This window comes from Mobula birostris, chromosome 21 (genome assembly GCF_030028105.1).
Source record: "Mobula birostris isolate sMobBir1 chromosome 21, sMobBir1.hap1, whole genome shotgun sequence".
NCBI classification, from domain to species: domain Eukaryota; kingdom Metazoa; phylum Chordata; class Chondrichthyes; order Myliobatiformes; family Myliobatidae; genus Mobula; species Mobula birostris.
In genome coordinates this window covers 27,860,234-27,878,297 of record NC_092390.1, presented here as the reverse complement: position 1 = coordinate 27,878,297, position 18,064 = coordinate 27,860,234, and the positions used below count along the sequence as shown (strand labels likewise).

The 18,064-nt window shown below is 43.5% G+C and overlaps 1 protein-coding gene across 4 annotated transcripts in view; it reads left to right on the top strand.

The window, feature by feature from the left end:
- Window positions 1–18,064, top strand: part of LOC140185694 (protein bicaudal C homolog 1-like) — a 340,760-nt gene that overhangs the window by 287,915 nt on the left and 34,781 nt on the right. For 2 of the 4 annotated variants that reach the window (XM_072239227.1, XM_072239225.1), the window contains 4 exons: window positions 58–189; window positions 4,493–4,679; window positions 11,987–12,186; window positions 16,561–16,699. In XM_072239227.1, coding sequence (XP_072095328.1) covers window positions 58–189; window positions 4,493–4,679; window positions 11,987–12,186; window positions 16,561–16,699 — 658 coding nt within the window. Of the gene's footprint in view, window positions 1–57; window positions 190–4,492; window positions 4,680–11,986; window positions 12,193–16,560; window positions 16,700–18,064 lie in introns of all 4 variants that reach the window. The other 2 variants (XM_072239226.1, XM_072239224.1) reach the window with 1 other exon arrangement.

Sequence of the window (18,064 nt, the reverse complement as noted above, 5' to 3'; positions counted from 1 at the left end):
ACATGTGCTTAGACATATGATAATGAACTTGACTTTGACTTTGATGTTGTACACCAGGGTTGTCTCCCCCTTGTGTTGATGTTTGATATGAAGGAAGAGATTGAAGTGGAACCACAGAGAATCACTCAGTTAATGGAACAGTTAGATGTCTTCATTAGCATCAAACCAAAGCCCAAACAGCCAAGCAAGGTATGCAGTACAGATCAATTTTCTTCTTACAGAGTTTGCGTTTGTTTCTTTTTCCTTATCTGATCTAATGAAACAAGTGAGTGTAAGATGGAAGACCAAAAGCAAAGTTCCAGATGAATGGAAATAATGTCAGACCAGGAGCAAAGCATGCTGGGACTTGACTGTCCTCCATGATTCTGTTACAGTGGCTATTCACCACGTTTCTGTGTAGCAGCATCCCATTCCCTGGAATTGTCCAGCCTCATTTGTAATGTGTGCGCTGTTGTTCTCAATGTCCCCTCCCCCACTGCTTTATTTGACATAAAATTGAGATTTTTTCCCCATATTTAGAGATACAGCATGGTTACAGCTCTCCTGGCCCAGTGAGCCCTCACTGCCCAATTACACCAACGTGACCAATTAACCTACTAACCCGTATGTCTTCGGAATGTGAGCGGAAACCAAGCACCCAGACGAAACCCACGCAGTCACGGAGAAAACGCACAAACTCCTTACAGACGGAGGCAGGAATTGAACCTGGGTCGCTAGCACTGTGATAGCGTTACACTAACTGCTACACCACCATGCTGTAATCAAAAGGCATAGAAATCAGTTAAAAAAAAATATATTAGTCCTTCTGTGACAGAGCTTATCATTTACCACATTACAATGGGGTAGCTGTAACGAAAAAAATCTAATTTCAGAAAACTTGCTTAGTTTAGTTGCCCGCAATGCTGGACAGATCAAATCAAAACCGAAATGAGTCAAAAACCAAGTCATATCTGGACTCTGATGATGAAGGGTCTTTGTTCCAAAATGTCAGCTCTGTTTCATCCCTTACTCGTGCTGTCTAGTCTCCTGCTGAATCGTTCAAGTATCTTCAGTTCTGAGGTGAAATTAATTTTTTGGGATAGTTTTTTTAAATTTTACCCAGTGATGACGTACAGCATTAAGCACATTGCCTTAGAATAGCTGGAAAAACTACTTTACTGAATTCCTTTAAAGGGGATACATTACAAACTAGCGTATAACTGTGCTAACACATTTGAGCAAATTCTGTGATTTCAAAGGGACTTGCAGAGGGTTTAGTGAATGAAACAGCTTAGAGACAGATTTTACATTTAGGTCAAGCATTTTTAGTGTTTTATTGCTCAAATACACAGGAAATTCAATCCAGTGTTTTGATTCCAGGCAGCTTTGGTGTAATACAATCAATCCAAGTCAGTGTTCCTGGCCCCCACCGCTTTATTTTCACCATGGATGTCCAGTCCCTATATACTTCCATCCCCCATCAGGAAGGTCTCAAAGCTCTCCGCTTCTTTTTGGATTCCAGACCTAATCAGTTCCCCTCTACCACCACTCTGCTCCGTCTAGCGGAATTAGTCCTTACTCTTAATAATTTCCCCTTTGGCTCCTCCCACTTCCTCCAAACTAAAGGTGTACCCATGGGCACCCGTATGGGTCCTAGCTATGCCTGCCTTTTTGATGGCTTTGTGGAACAATCTATGTTCCGTGCCTATTCTAGTATCTGTCCCCCACTTTCCTTTCGTTACATCGACGACTGCATTGGTGCTGCTTCCTGCACACATGCTGAGCTCGTTGACTTTATTAACTTTGCCTCCAACTTCCACCCTGCCCTCAAGTTTACCTGGTCCATTTCCGACATGGCCCTCCCCTTTCTAGATCTTTCTGTCTCTGTCTCTGGAGACAGCTTATTCACTGATGTCTACTGTAAGCCTACTGACTCTCACAGCTATCTGGACTATTCCTCTTCTCACCCTGTCTCTTGCAAAAATGCCATCCCCTTCTCGCAATTCCTCCGTCTCCACCGCATCTGCTCTCAGGATGAGGCTTTTCATTCCAGGATGAGGGAGATGTCCTTTTTTAAAGAAAGGGGCTTCCCTTCCTCCACTATCAACTCTGCTCTCAAACACATCTCCCCCATTTCACGCACATCTGCTCTCACTACATCCTCCCGCCACCCCACTAGGAATAGGGTTCCCCTGGTCCTCACCTACCACCCCACCAGCCTCCAGGTCCAACATATTATTCTCCGTAACTTCCGCCACCTCCAACGGGGATCCCACCACTAAGCACACCTTTCCCTCCCCCCCCCGCTTTCCGCAGGGATCGCTCCCTACGCGACTCCCTTGTCCATTCGTCCCCCCCATCCCTCCCCACTGATCTCCCTCCTGGCACTTATCCTTGTAAGCAGAACAAGTGCTACACATGCCCTTACGCTTCCTCCCTTACCACCATTCAGGGCCCCAGACAGTCCTTCCAGGTGAGGCAACACTTCACCTGTGAGTCGGCTGGGGTGATATACTACGTCCGGTGCTCCCGATGTGGCCTTCTATATATTGGCGAGACCCGACGCAGACTGGGAGACTGCTTTGCTGAACACCTACGCTCTGTCCGCCAGAGAAAGCAGGATCTCCCAGTGGCCACACATTTTAATTCCACATCCCATTCCCATTCTGACATGTCTATCCACAGCCTCCTCTACTGTAAAGATGAAGCCACACTCAGGTTGGAGGAACAACACCTTATATTCCGTCTAGGTAGCCTCCAACCTGATGGCATGAACATTGACTTCTCTAACTTCCGCTAATGCCCCACCTCCCCCTCGTACCCCATCGGTTATTTATTTTTATACACACATTCTTTCTCTCACTCTCCTTTTTCTCCCTCTGTCCCTCTGACTATACCCCTTGCCCATCCTCTGGTTCCCCCCCCCCCCACCTTGTCTTTCTCCCCGGACCTCCTGTCCCATGATCCTCTCATATCCCCTTTGCCAATCACCTGTCCAGCTCCTGGCTCCATCCCTCCCCCTCCTGTCTTCTCCTATCATTTTGGATCACCCCCTCCCCCTCCAACTTTCAAATCTCTTACTAACTCTTTTTTCAGTTAGTCCTGACAAAGGGTCTCGGCCTGAAACGTCGACTGTACCTCTTCCTAGAGATGCTGCCTGGCCTGCTGCATTCACCAGCAACTTTGATGTGTGTTGCTTGAATTTCCAGCATCTGCAGTATTCCTGTTGTCAGTGTTCTTTCCCTTACTTAGTCCCAAAACAGTTTACTGCATAGAATGAGGCCATTTGGTCCATCATGCTTGTACCTGATATTTACCACATCATCTAAGCTACTTTGTCTTGCCTGTGTCATCCTCAGCTGCAAACAGTTACCAGCTTTTCTTCTCAAAAGCATAGTGGTCCGTGTGCCACCTACTCCTCATGGCAAGATTTTACTTCTCCAGAAAAGTTTCTAGCCTTCCATTTTCTTTGCTGCCTCTTTGCATACTTTTGCCCAATTCTAGGCAGCATTCAAAGTCAAAAAAACAGCATTTAAATCGTGTTTAAATTTGCTCAAAGCCCAAGTTAAATTGAGGGTGGTGGTTGGGGGGGGGGGCAATGTGCACAAGCTGGAGCAAGCACTGTGGTGGGAAAGTGCGGTGTCGAAGTTAACTATGTAAGGTATTGACACCCCATGACGTTAGGTATATGAAGCCCCAAAACCGGATAAGTTTACCTTCCTGCTCGATCTATGCTACCTTGCAGACACATCTTCCCAAAGAATCACAGATCAACAAATGCTGTATGACTGTAACTTGCCGTGATAAGCTCCGTCTCAAACAGCCTTGTGAGAAATGTGTTGCTGATTTTAGTTGGTCTCCCAGAGCAGATATATATTCTTGCATCACCACGGGGCATGTCTGGTTACTCAGTGGAATATAATCTCCTGGTGGTTTCTGATGAGGAAATTAATTTTCCAAGTGTTGTAAGATATACTTGTGCTGTACTAGGTTTTTTTGGGGTTTTTTTTCTCTCTTGACATCAAAATGTAGGCCAGCTAGAGCTGTCACTGATAGGATAACAATCAGGAATTGTTCTTATAATCTCATTGTTTATATTTTTACTTAGAAATTTCATCTGTAGAAATCTGCAGAAGTCTTTGTATTTCAGACCTAAAATAAAAAAGGAATGGCTAATTCCTTTTTTCATTCAAATAGCTGGCCCTCTGGTTAGATCTTCTTAACATGCTGGTTACTGGCATAAACCCCATAATTCCAGGTCTTTGCTGTCGAGATGGAGAGCGGAGCAATGAACAGTGATAGATATCAAATCATCTCCTCCTTCTTAAGATGCCTTTCACTATCTTTGTTGGTCTGTCTAAGACCTAAAATTCATGCCTACCGTTTAGTGTCATCATGGTATGTTTAACATCAAAAAGTAATTTATCCATATTCATGAGAATGTTAAAGATTTAGGATGGCATTTTTAAGCAATATGTGAGACTTAAAATGTTTTCTTCTTTCCTCTGGTCAGTCAGTGATTGTGAAAAGCGTGGAAAGAAATGCTGTAAATATGTATGAAGCACGAAAATATCTGCTGGGTTTGGAAAACAGTGGTGTTGCCATGACAAATACACCACCAACCATTACCTGTCCCATTGGACTCTCCTGTCATGGACTCGATATCCTGGCTTCTGCTGGACTAGGCCTGGCCGGTTTAGGTATGATGGTATTTTCGTGACATTTGTAGGGCGATTTAAGGTGCAAAATGTTTGAAGTTTGCACATTTTCCCCGTGACGTCTGTAAATGGATTTCTGCAGGGTGCTCTAGTTTTTTCCCACATCCCAAAGATGACCTGGTAGGTTAACTGGCTTCTGTAAACTACTCCTTAGTGTAGATTAATGCCACTATGGGCCTATGTGGAATTGCAATTGATTGGTCAGTGTTTCAAGTTCAAGTTTAAGTTTATTGTCGTTTAACCATAAGCGTGTATACAGCTAATTGAAACATCGTTCCTCTGGGGCCAAGGTACAAAGCACAGAACGTGTAGTCATACACAGCACATATAGTTATGGTCCAGCATATCCAGTCATAAAATAATATTAACACAAGGCCCTGCATAGCATAGACTGGAGATTGACAGGTTGACATAAATTGTTTATCTGAGGCAGTATAATGTTACGGACACTATTATAATAAACAGGCAGTAGTATAAATATGTAACATTTTTGTAATGTTTGTTCCAAAATACAATGAAACTCTTGTCTTGCATACTGTTCTTACAGATTAAATTATTACACGGTGCTTTGAGGTGGAACAAGGTAAAACAATAGCAGAATGCAGAATAAAGTGTAATAGTTACAGTTATAGAGAAAATGCAGTGTAGGTAAACAATAAGGTGCAAGATCATAAAGAGATCGATTGCAAGATCAGGACTCCATCTCATTGATCTAGGAAACCATTGAAAAGTCTTGTAACAGCAGGGTCAAAGCTTGTCCTTGAGCCTGGTGGTAGGTGCTTTCCGGCTTTTGTACCTTCTGCTCAACTGAAAAAGGGAGAAGAGAGAATGTCCAGTGTGTGTTGGGTCTTTGATTACGCTGATCGATAGTGAGAAGTGTCGGCAGAGCCCACGGAGGGGAGGCTGGTTTCAATGATATATCCACAACTCTGCAGTTTCTTATGGTCACGGACAGAGCAGTTGCCACCCAAGCCCAGAGAGAACAGCCTGCAGGATTGCAAAAACTACAAGGGGGAATGGAACTGACATGCATGTTCTGTTGGGAGTTGGCTTGTGTCATAATAAGGTAGAATACGGTCTGTTTCCTTATAAAACTCGATCAAGTAAGTTCTCTGTATACCCACTGTTAAAATTTGTCTGAAAATGCTGATTAGAATGAAGTGCAATTTGGAATTCATGGAATTTCACAGCACAGTAAGCTTGTGGATCACTTACAACTCGAACAATTCAGACCATCAGTGACCTGTTACCATTATTTTTTTTAAATATAAGTGTGATAAATAGAATGAAAGGGAAATGGCAACTCATTTCCAGGGCATTGACCAGGAGAAACCAACACCAAAAGTGATGACATAACCAAATGTGAAGCCCCATTATGTTGTTAGTCCCAATAATACTGTAATTGCAAAACCTCCAACTGAAACATCCAGCGGATCCAGTAGCAACTCTTGGAAAATTGGGAATGTTGGCTTCAGCAAAGAAGCAGGTTCCTGATGGTGGAAGTAAATTGTCAGGTATATATGGGACTTGTCCCTCGTTCCTGAGAGATCAAATGAGAAATGAGCTCACTGCCCCTCTCTCTCCCTCTTTCCTCTCCGCTCAGTCTTTGTCTGCCCCTCCTCCTCCTCTGTGCTCTCTTCCCCCCCTCTAATCTCTCACTGTCTCCGTGTTTGAGTGTACCATTTCATCCTCTTTGCAATCCACATCCTTGTCTCTTCGTTTTCTTCCATAATTACATCTCTATTTGTTCACTTTGCTCGTCACCCTTTATTCCCGTCCAATTATATACAAGTCTGTACACTGTACTATTGCTCAAGAACAGCATGCCGTGACTGCTTCCAGGTAGACAAAAAATGGATGAAGGGGCATGGCAAGGTAGGTTGAGAGATCAAGAGTTCTTTGTTATACAAGAGATCCATTCAGGGGTCAAATAACAATGGAAAAGAAGTTGTCCTTGAAGCTGGTGGTACTTGCTGGTGACCCTTTATATCTTCTGCCCATTGGAAGGTGGAGAAGAGCAAATAACTAGGGTGGGACTCTAGGCTTTCACCCTGTTGGCTGCTTTCCCAAGGTGGCAGGAAGCGTAGACAGATTCAATTTCCATAATTCCAGGAAATTTTGGGAAAGAGCTTCAGTTACTCCAGTTCTGAAGCGATGATCCATTGCTGGTTTCTGAAACAGCAGAAGGGAAAAGTAACTGCTGCCAAAAACTGCTGCCATGATTGAGGTGCAAGTTCAACAATCGTGCAGTGGGATTTCTGGAAAATTAAATATGAAGATTGAATAACTGTTCCATTTCCAGTTGCTGAGCTGTACCCATCCATTTCTCTCAGGTGTCAAAAGGACGACCATTTCACAGTGAAGCCTGTGATAATAAAAGCTTAAATATGCACATATGGCTGCAAAAGAGAGTGCCCAGAATTTAACCCTCAAACGTAGGCTGTGTCATGAAGGCAAAAGGCAGCAGATCTGTGTGGTTGTAAGTCATCCAAAAATGTAGGAGTCTAAATGTGGATTTGTTTAATCTTAATTGCCCCGTTGTCCAGTTTGGCAGGTACTGAGTTCTCTGACAGAAGGCCACAGCCATGCCCCTCAGAATTCTTCTCTCCTTGGCACAGAACCTTCCAACCTCTAAAATGAGGACAGAAGAACAGAATATGATAGGAGCAGTAGTAATTTATTAATTGTTTATTTTATATATTTAGAGAACAACACAGAACAGGCCCTTCTGCCCAGCAACCCACCTATTTAACCCCAGCCTAATCATAGGACAATTTACAACGACCAATTAACCTATTAACCGGTATGTCTTTGGACTGTGGGTGGAAACGAGATCACCGGGGGGAAACCCACATTTCACGGAGAAGAAGTACAAGTTCCTTACAGAGGACGTCGGAATTGAATTCGGAGCTCTGATGCCCCAGTCTGAAATATCATCGTTCTAACCGCTACACTACTGTGGCACCCATCACGCCCAACTAGTACAAGTTCCTGACAGAGGACGCCGGAATTGAACTCTGCGCTCTGATGCCCCAGTCTGAAATAGCGTTGTCTTAACCGCTACACTACTATAGCACCCATCACGCCCAACTAGCTACCCCACAATTCAATATCTTCATGTTGGCTGTAACTCCTCTTCTGTGCCATTTCTTCACGCCCCTCTCATCAAGCAAACACTTACCCAACTGCATTTTAAATATTTGTAACGAACCAGTGTCCACCACTGCCCGTGGCAGAGAATTCCAGAGATTCACCACACTCTGTGAGAAGAAATTTCTATGTATTTCAATTTGAGGTGACTACCCCCTTATCTTGTAGCTATGTCTCCTTATTAAAGACTCTCGCACTAGTGAAAATGTCCCAATATCTACCTTGTCAATCAGTACTGCTTAGAATGTAGAACAGTTCAACACAGGAGTAGGCTCTCCAGCTCACAAACTACAAACCCCATTTCCAGAAAAGTTAGGATATTTTCCAAAATGCAATAAAAACAAAAATCTGTGATATGTTAATTCACATGAACCTTTATTTAACTGACAAAAGTACAAAGAAAAGATTTTCAATAGTTTTACTGACCAACTTAATTGTATTTTGTAAACACACACAAACTTAGAATTTGATGGCTGCAACACACTCAACAAAAGTTGGGACAGAGGCAGTTTACCATTGTGTTACATCACCTTTCCTTTTAATAACACTTTTTAATCATTTTGGAACTGAGGATACTAATTGTAGTAGATTTGCAATTGGAAATTTTGTCCATTCTTGCTTGATATAAGACTTCAGCTGCTCAACAGTCTGTGGTCTCCATTGTCTGATTCTCCTCTTCATGATGCGCCATACATTTTCAATAGGAGATAGATCTGGACTGGCAGCAGGCCAGTCAAGCACACGCACTCTGTGTCTACAAAGCCACGCTGTTGTAGCCCGTGCAGAATGTGGTCTGACATTGTCCTGCTGAAATAAGCATGGACGTCCCAGGAAGAGACGTCGGCCTTGATGGCAACATATGTCTCTCTAAAATCCTAATATACGCCTCAGAATCAATGGTACCTTCACATACATGCAACGCACCCATGCTGTGGGCACTGATGCACCCCCATACCATCACAGATGCTGGCTTTTGCACCTGTCGCTGATAACAATCTGGATGGTTGTCTTCATCTTTGGCACGGAGAATTCGACACCCGTTTTTTCCGAAAACTAGCTGAAATGTGGACTCATCTGACCACAGCACATGGTTCCACAGTCTTTCGGTCCATCTGAGATGAGCTCAGGCCCAGAGAACTCGCCGGCATTTCTGCATAGAGTTGATGTATGGCTTCCTCCTTGCGTAATACAGTTTCAAGTTGCATTTCTGGATGCAGCAACGGACTGTGTTGAGTGACAATGGTTTTCCAAAGTACTCCCAAGCCCAGGTGGCTATAATTGTCACAGTAGCATGACGGTTTCTTAGGCAGTGCCGCCTGAGGGCTCGAAGATCATGTGCATTCAACAGTGGTTTCCAACCTTGCCCTTTACGCACTGAGATGTCTCTGAATTCTCTGAATCTTTTCGTAATATTATGTACTGTAGATGTAAAAAGACCTAAGTTCTCTGCAATCTTGCGTTGAGAAATGTTCCTTTTGAACTGACTAACAATTCTCTCACAAATTTTGGCACAAGGGGGTGAGCTACGACCCATCCTTGCTTGCAAAGACTGAGCCTTTGATGGATGCTACTTTTATACCCAGTCATGATACCTCACCTGCTACCAATTAGCCTGCTTAATGTGGAGTCTTCCAAACCGGTGTTACTTGAATAGTCTGTGCACTTTTCAATCTTATTTTAACTCTGTCCCAACTTTTGTTGAGTGTGTTACAGCCATCAAATTCTAAATTTGTGTATATTTACAAAATACAATTAAGTTGGTCAGTAAAACTATTGAAAATCTTTTCTTTGTACTTTTGTCAGTTAAATAAAGGTTCATCTGAATTAACATATCACAGATTTTTGTTTTTATTGCATTTTGGAAAATATCCCAACTTTTCTGGAAATGGGGTTTGTAATTAAGGTAATGTCATCTAATTCCCTCTGCCTGCACATGGCCTGTATCCCTCCATTCTCTGCATATTAATTTGCCTATCTAAGAACTTCTTAAAACCCTCCGTCATATCTGCCTCCACTACCACCCGTGGTAGGGCATTCCAACCACCCACAACTTTCTGTGTGTGGAAAGACTTGCCCACACATTCCCTTTGAACATACCTCCTCTCACCTTAAATGCATATTCTCTAGTACTAGACATTTCAACCTTGTATTAAAGATGCCAACTCTCTGCTCTACACACTCCTCTCAGAATTTTATAAACTTCCATCAGGTCTTTTCGCAGCCTCTGCCACTCCAGAGGTCAAACCTAGTTTGTCCAACCTCTCCTTGTGCTCTCTTATGCAACCCCTTTGCAATGAAGGTCAAAATACAGTAACTACTCGTTGGACTTCCCTGCTAACATTTTGTGACACTTAGAATGCCTAGATCCTTTCAAATGCCAATCATTTGCAGTCTCACTCTGTTCAGATAATAATCTGCCTCTTGGTTTCTCTTACTGAAGTGCATAACCTCACACTTCTCCATATTAAACTTGCTTTGTCAGTCCTTTGTCCATTCATTCACTCACTCACTCAGGGACTTGGACTATATTATTTTTTTTGTGACTGTATGTTTTTCCGTGATCGTAGCTCTATATATGTGTAATGTGATGTGTAATGTGCTGTGTGTGACTGTTGGTAATGTTTGCATCTTGGGCCCAGAGGAATGCTGTATTCACTCGTATGGTTGAATGACAGTTGAACTTGAACTTGCCTGTATTCCTTACATATCATCCTGTCACAATATGCCCTCCCACCTGTTTTTTTTATCATCATCAAATTTGGAAACCTTGCATACTATTCCTTGTTCCAGGTCTTACCTTAAATAGTAAACGATTGTGGGCCAAGGACTGATCACTATAATATTCTCCTTCCAGTCTGAAAAGGGCCTGTTTACTCCAACACCCTGTTTTCCACGAGACTGCCAGTTTTCAATCCATTCTAACACAGTTTGATACCATGGGTTTTTAATTTATGCACCAGCCTCCTGTGAAGCACCTGTCAATAGGTTTCTTTGTTTTGTGGCTGCCTGCAAGGAGTCAAATTTCAGGGTTGTATATAGTACACAAACTTTGATAATAAATGTACTTTGAACTTTGAATTTTGAACTTCTGTTTGCCTTAGTTCACTTCAGACCAGCGAGCTGAATGCCCGCCAGTCCCTCGCCTCCTGCCCCAGCCCAACACCCTGACATTTTCAATATGGCCTGGCACTAAACAGCAGGTCATATCTCACTCTTGGGCCTAGGCCCAGGCCCAGCTTCCTGATTCGGCCCATGCACAACAGGCCACAACCGCCTTGTGCCTTTGAGTTTTCAGTTCACACTGCCAAAATGCCAGGTTGTGCAGGCAGTTCAAAATTTCAACTCCAAAAGGGAAGTTATAGACTACTGATTGATGACTTCGCTGAGCACCCATGCTCCGTCTGCCAGAAAAAGCAGGATCTCCCAGTGCCCACCCACTTCAGTTCTACATCCCATTCCCATTCCAACAAGTCAGTCCCTGGCCTCCTGTACTGCCATAATGAGGCTACACTTGGGTTGGAGGAGCAACATCTGAGTAGTCTGCAACCTGACAGCATGATCTCTCGAACTTCCGGTCATTGCCCACCTTCCCCTCTCCTTCACAATTCTCGTTCCCAATTCCCCCTCTCACCTTATCTCCTTACCTGCCTATCACCTCCCTCTGGTTCTCCTCACCCTTCCCTTTCTTCCATGGTCTTCAACCCTCTCCTATCAGATATCCCCTTCTCCAGCCCTTTATCTCTTTCCCCTATCTGCTTCCCAGCTCTTTACTTCACCCTCCCCCTCTCCCAGTTTCACCTATATTCTACCCCCACCCTCTTACTCTAACTTCTCATCTTCTTTGCCAGTCCCGATGAAGGGCCTCTGCCCGAAACGTCGACTGTACTCTTTTCCATAGATGCCGCCTGACCTGCTGAGTTCCTCCAGCATTTTGTGTGTGCTGCTTGGATTTGCAGCATCTGTAGATTTTCTTGTCTGTTGATTGCAGTGTTGGTTTTCGAGGAAAAAGTGTGACGAATAAAGTAGTTGTGTTTGCTGCCAGCAGGTTGTCACTGTGCTTCACCGGTGCCATCTTTAACAGGAAAAGGGGATTATTTGGCTTTTTCATGAGTTTAGATTTTTTTGTTGCTTCTTCACAGGTTTCTCTGCAGTTTCTCCACTCATGATCCCACCAACAACGCAGGCAACCTTGACCAGTATCTTGCTATCCGGCCTGCACGGGTATGGCCAGACCACACCATCACCTCCCCCTGGTCTAGCACCCATGGACATTCAGATCAGCACCTTGTCACCAGAGAGCGATAAGACAGCAACATCCTGTGTCAATGGCCACGTCAAGGTAAAAGTAAGGATTGATGCTTTGATTTGCTCTGTGGTTTGGAAGGTTAATGAACATGCATCTTGTGAGAATGTGGCTTCTTAGAAATAATAAATAAACAGTTTCCTCAAAAAATATACTTTAGAACATGGAAAACAAAACATTACAGCACAGTGTAGGCCCTTCAGCTCATGATGTTGTGTCGACCTTTTAACTTACTCCAAGATCAATGTAATCTTTCCGACCTACATCAGGGGTCCCCAACCTTTTTTGTACAGCGGACCGGTTTAATATTGACAATATTTTTGTGGACCGGCCGACCAGGGGGCGGGGTGTTAATCACAACTGGAATATAGGTGATAAGTCAACTATAAGTCACTTTTAAGTGGCTAATACACTCAATTTCGTTTCTAAAAGGGTACATCTAACGAATTTAATATTAAACACACGGTGCATATTTTCCACGCATGAATATAGTGATAAGTCAATTATAAGTCACTTATATAAGTCAATAGCATCATAACATTTTAAGTAATGTTTGGCTATTAAACACACAGCGCATATTTTCCTCGTATGAACATATAAAATCATTGCAACACACCAATATTGCTGAATCAGTGGGAGCCCTGGGCTTGTTTCCCTGCAACAAGATGGTCCCATCGAGGGGTGATGGGAGACAGCGATACTCAAAGGGAGTTCCTTATGTAATGACCTTGTGTGCATTCAAGTTCCAACAGTGGGCATGACAGGGAATGAGGAAAGGTGCAGCTGACTCATATCGTTTCATCTCGCCAAATCGTATCGTTTCCTTGCAGCCCGGTAGCACATGCTTTGCGGCCCGGTGGTTGGGGACCAATGATCTACATACCCCTCGATTTTTCTATCATCTGTGTGCCTATCTTAAGAGTCCCTTAAATGCCCCTCATATATCTACCGCGGTGTGAAGAACTTACCTCTGAAGTCACCCCTATATTTGCCTCCAATCACCTTAAAATTATAATCCCTTTTATCAGCCATTTCTGCCCTTGGAGTAAGTCTCTAACTGTCCACTCGATCTATGCCTCTTTATCATTTTGTACACCTTTGTCAAGTCACCTTTCATCCTCCTTTGCTCCAGAGAGAAAAGCAGCTATTCGCTCTACCTATCCTCATAAGACGTTCTCTATAATCTTGGGATCATCCTGGTAAAATGCACACTAAAGGTTCCACGCCCTTCCGAAAATGAGGCGACCAGAACGGAACACAATATTCCAAGTGTAGTTTAACCAGGGTTTTATAGAGCTGTAACATTATCTCGCAGCTCCATTCATATATATTCAGGCTAATATTCTTATATCACCAATCACACAGAAGGCTTACAAGAAATACCTGTTTTTCTTTCACCATTAAGTCTAATAAGTTTACGTTTTAACTATCCTAACCCAGAAGTACCCAAAAGAAAGGACTGACATATTTTTCCTCCCTTTTGGAAAATCCCAGTGAAGTTTCTCATTGTGCACACACTATCAGAGTGGGAAATATGTTGCATTGGGGTACAGCAATTTCCTGTAAAGGAAAGAAAAGGTATGTTGCATCCGGAATTATTCCAGTTAGGGTAGCGGATGACTTCCGTCTACACCGCTCTGACATAGCGGGAAATCTTATACGAGGCAAGTTACAGTAGTGGTTTGCCATTGCCTTCTGCTGGGTGAGTTTTTTCAAAGAAATCACCAGCTCTTAACCCAGCATGGATGAAAAGCGTGCAGGGGAGCCGGCTGGATTCGAACTTGGGACCTCCCGCCCTGCAGTCCAGCGCTGATGCCACTACGCCACCAGCCAGGTCATCTTAATTTCATGTAAACCTCAATAAAATAATGTCTTGATAAGCAGTTTATTTAAAGAAATGTTGATTCAGTAATGAGTAAATGTTTCAGATTGATTGGAAGGATTAGCTTTGCTTTTCTTTCCACGGATACTGCTTGACCCGCTGACTGTTTCCAGCAATATTTGCAATACACAAAGTGCTGGAGGAACTCGGCAGGTCAGGCAGCGTCTTTGGTGAGGAATAAACAGTAGATGTTTCGAGCTGAGACCCTTCATCAGGACTGGGAAGCAAGGGGGAAGAAGTAAGAATAAGAAGTGGGGGATGTTTGGGTACTGCACCTCCCTCTCACCCGTAGAGAAGAAATTCAGTGGCTCAGTTGGTTGAACTGCCTCCCCCAGTGAGCCGATGCTGTCCGTGTGGAATTTGTACGTTCACCTTGTGATCGCGTGGGTTTCTCCAGTTCCCTCTCACATCCCAATGAGTTAGGTCGTAAGTAGCCTCTGTAATTTGCCCCTGGGCTATCGCTAAGTAATAAAACTAGGTGAGCAGGACAATTGAGAGTTTTATGGAAAGGAAAACTGGGCTGTAGTGTAGGATGAGCATCATGGGTGTTTGCTAGCAAACATGAACTCACTATGTTGAACAACCTGTTTATATGTTGTGTGATTGTGGCTCCATAACACTGCATAGACTCGATGTCCATCCATCTATACCCAGATCATAGGCTGACCTGTTTCTGCAGCAGACGCTAAAATCCAAAACACGACCGGAGCAATGATATGCAAATTAGTAAAGACTGTACTGTGTAGGATTGGGTCTTTGGGGTTCTAACTTTTTAACTGTCATTCATTCTTTGGGGCACTCCTCTGTTTTCGTGGACGTCTGCAAAGAAAAAAAATTTCAGGATGTATATTGTATACATTTCTCTGACATTAAAAGCACCTGCTGAAACCTGTATAGAGATAGAAAATGAATGTACAGCACTTCACAAACATGAATTAGTTATATCAGTTAAAAAAGTGTTTAAAAAGGTTCCGTGTTTTCCTGCAGTAACAAACCCACTGAAGACATTTGCAAATCACTCCAACTATATTTATGTACAATCTCGTTTGCTCTGATTGCAGCTCAGCCCTGAAGTTCCTGACACAGCTCGAGTGTGTCGTAGATTAATCCTTAGTCTCTGGAGACTCTTGGAGTGTGGCTGGAGGGCTGGCAGCCCTGCACTTAACTCTGCAATAAATAATTGTAACTTCGCTCAGCTCAATTGCTAGTTGCTCTCCTGAAGGACAAGGGAGTCACTTTACCTTTGTCTTGAATCTTGGGCACGGAATTAACTTCTCAGATATCAAATATTTGCATATCCTGCATATTGTCTGCTGTCTTTTTGAAGGTGTAAGTTGCACTGGGCCCAATTTCAGTGGGTAGAATTGATCAGCAAATTATTCTTCATCAGATGATTAAACCATCCGGTCTTGTGGGGAAACATCACTGCCAGGCTAGGCCCTATTCTTAGTTTGCCACAGAGTGATATCGAACAAGTGGGGTATATTTGAACAGTTAATCCTGTACTGAATCCACACTTTGACCAGCATAAGAAAAGAAAAATATTCCTGTTTTTTAACAAAGCCCAAGCCTTTCAATTATTTACTTTAGGAGTAGAATTAGGATGAGAACAAGGGGAGATTTGATGGAAGTATACAAAATTGTAAGGGGTAGAGATAGAATAAATGCAAGCAGGCTTTTTCCACTGAGGTTGGGTGAAACTAGAACTAGAGGTCATAGGTTAAGGGTGAAAGGTGAAATATTCACAGGGAACTTTAAGGGGATCTTCTGCACTCAGAGGGTGGTGAGAGTGTGAAACGAGCTGCCAGTGGAAGTGGTGGATGTAGATTGGATTTCAACATTTAGGAGAAATTTGGATAAGCATATGGATGGGAGAGGTATAGAGGGCTATGGCCCAGGTACGGGTCGATGGGACTAGGCAGTTTGGCATGGACTAGATGGGTCAAAGGGCCTCTTTTTGTGCTGTAGTGCTCTGTGACTCTAGGCCCTTGGCAGAATGAGGGAGAAGCATTGGTGCAGAGTGGGGACTGAAGAATCTCCAGGTTCTGGGACCTTCCTAAAGAGTGGAGAGCACATTGATGGGCCCTTCTGCCCACCAAGTCCCTGCTAGCCATCTGTTTACACAGAGGGTACACTAATCCATTTTATTCACCCACACTCCCATCAGCTCCTTCCAGATTCTACCACTCACCTAAGCACCGGGATCACTTTGTAGTCACCAGTTACATCCCAACTTGCATATCTTTGGGATACAGGAGGAAAGCAGAACCTGTAGAGTGCACATATAGCTCCAGAGGTCGGTTTTGATCTCAGATTGCCAGAGTAGTGTTGCCTTCCATGAGTACAGCTTTGTTTAGAAGCTACCTCAAGCAAAATATGTTTAATGCTTAGACACTTGCAATTCTGGAACATTACTGGTTGTCTGTACGGAATTAGCCATGCACTGGATTGAGCCACACCCACAATGCACATCAGTATTTTGCCAGCTGTATAACTGATTAAGGATGTTACACATTTTGTTTTCGCAGACATCTAGTGCTATTTACACTAGAATTTCAACTCCTTGTCTTGCGGACAAAGTTTTGAGCAATAACCATCCTGAAGTTCCTCGGGAGAGTTCGATTAATGCCCAAGAGCAGCTGTCCAGCAAGTCCACTCCAGCAGAAGGTAAGCTATTAATAGAGAGAGTGAGTCCACTTAAAACTAACTTGCATCCAGATTCAGATTTATTTATCATGTACTGTACATGGAAACATACAGTGAAATGCGTTGTTTGCATTAACGACCAGCACACCCAATGACGTGCTGTGGGCAGCCGGAAGTGGCAGCACATATAATGACGCCAAAATCACATGCCCACGATGCTTCTAAAACCTCCCTGGTTTCCTTGGCTGCGTAAGTCCAGGGAATACACGCTCCAGTGCCGCCAAACCCATGAGATTGAGATGACTGTCCCACCCCAAACCCCTGTCTGTGTGGACGCTGTGTAATTTGCTAACTTGTTACAACTCAGTGCCAAGAAATAACAGCACACTGCATACAATTAAAGGAATTATATTTGCAAATCTTAACTTAACTAAAGGGTTAGTAAAGAAAAGAAAGTAAAAAGCAAGAAGGTCCCATTATAATTAAACAGTCAAATGTGCATAAGTTGGAGCTCAACTCTTCCCAAAATTCATATTCATCAATCCTCAGTAGATCTTGGCACCCGGCTCTATCAAATCACGGACCCACCGGGTTGAATCCTACGACCGGTTCTCTCCAGCATCTTCTCTCTTCATCTCCCGTCGAACAATGACCCCAGCTCACACCGATGTCAGGCACACACGAAAAACAAACCCGCTCCCTGGATTGGATGGTTCACATTCCAAAGCACCCATTATCTCTAAACATATCCCAAACACTTACTTCTTCTACAGAAAGACTATTATGTTAGCAGTGAAACCTTTCCCAGGGTGTTACACTTGGCAGAACAAGACAGAACACAACAAGGAACAGCTTAAAAAACCCTGCTGATTCTGAGGCAACAACCTTGACGGGAACCACAGCTTGGCGCCATTTTGATTAGTGTGCCAGTTCAAGATGATCCAGAGCTTCTTTGACAATTGAACGTTGTGCATTAAATTGACAATTGAACGTTGTGCAGTTTCCGCTTAGTCTTTGTGGGCAGTGTACAGAGTTTGACATTTGCTGGGGTTAAGTTTGTAGTCTGTTGCATGGACCGGCTGAGAGAGAAGGAGAGTGTGGCACTGGCTTGGGTGAAATGAGAGTGAGCTTTGTTGTTGAAGGGGACCAGCTGAAGCCTGCAGACTTGCCCAGGCATCATCCCTGAAGAAGATGGCAGAGTTTGTCATCGAAGCGTCGGTTATAATTGATACCTGCACCCGGCTGCAAGCCCGAGAAGTGTTTAATGTTTACTTATTTACCAAGGTTCATTCATCTCTGCATATTCTGTATTGCTTGATGGCAAAGCTATGTGCAGCTATTGCTATAAATTAGGAACTGCTATGAAGAATTTTTGGCTTGCTGCTG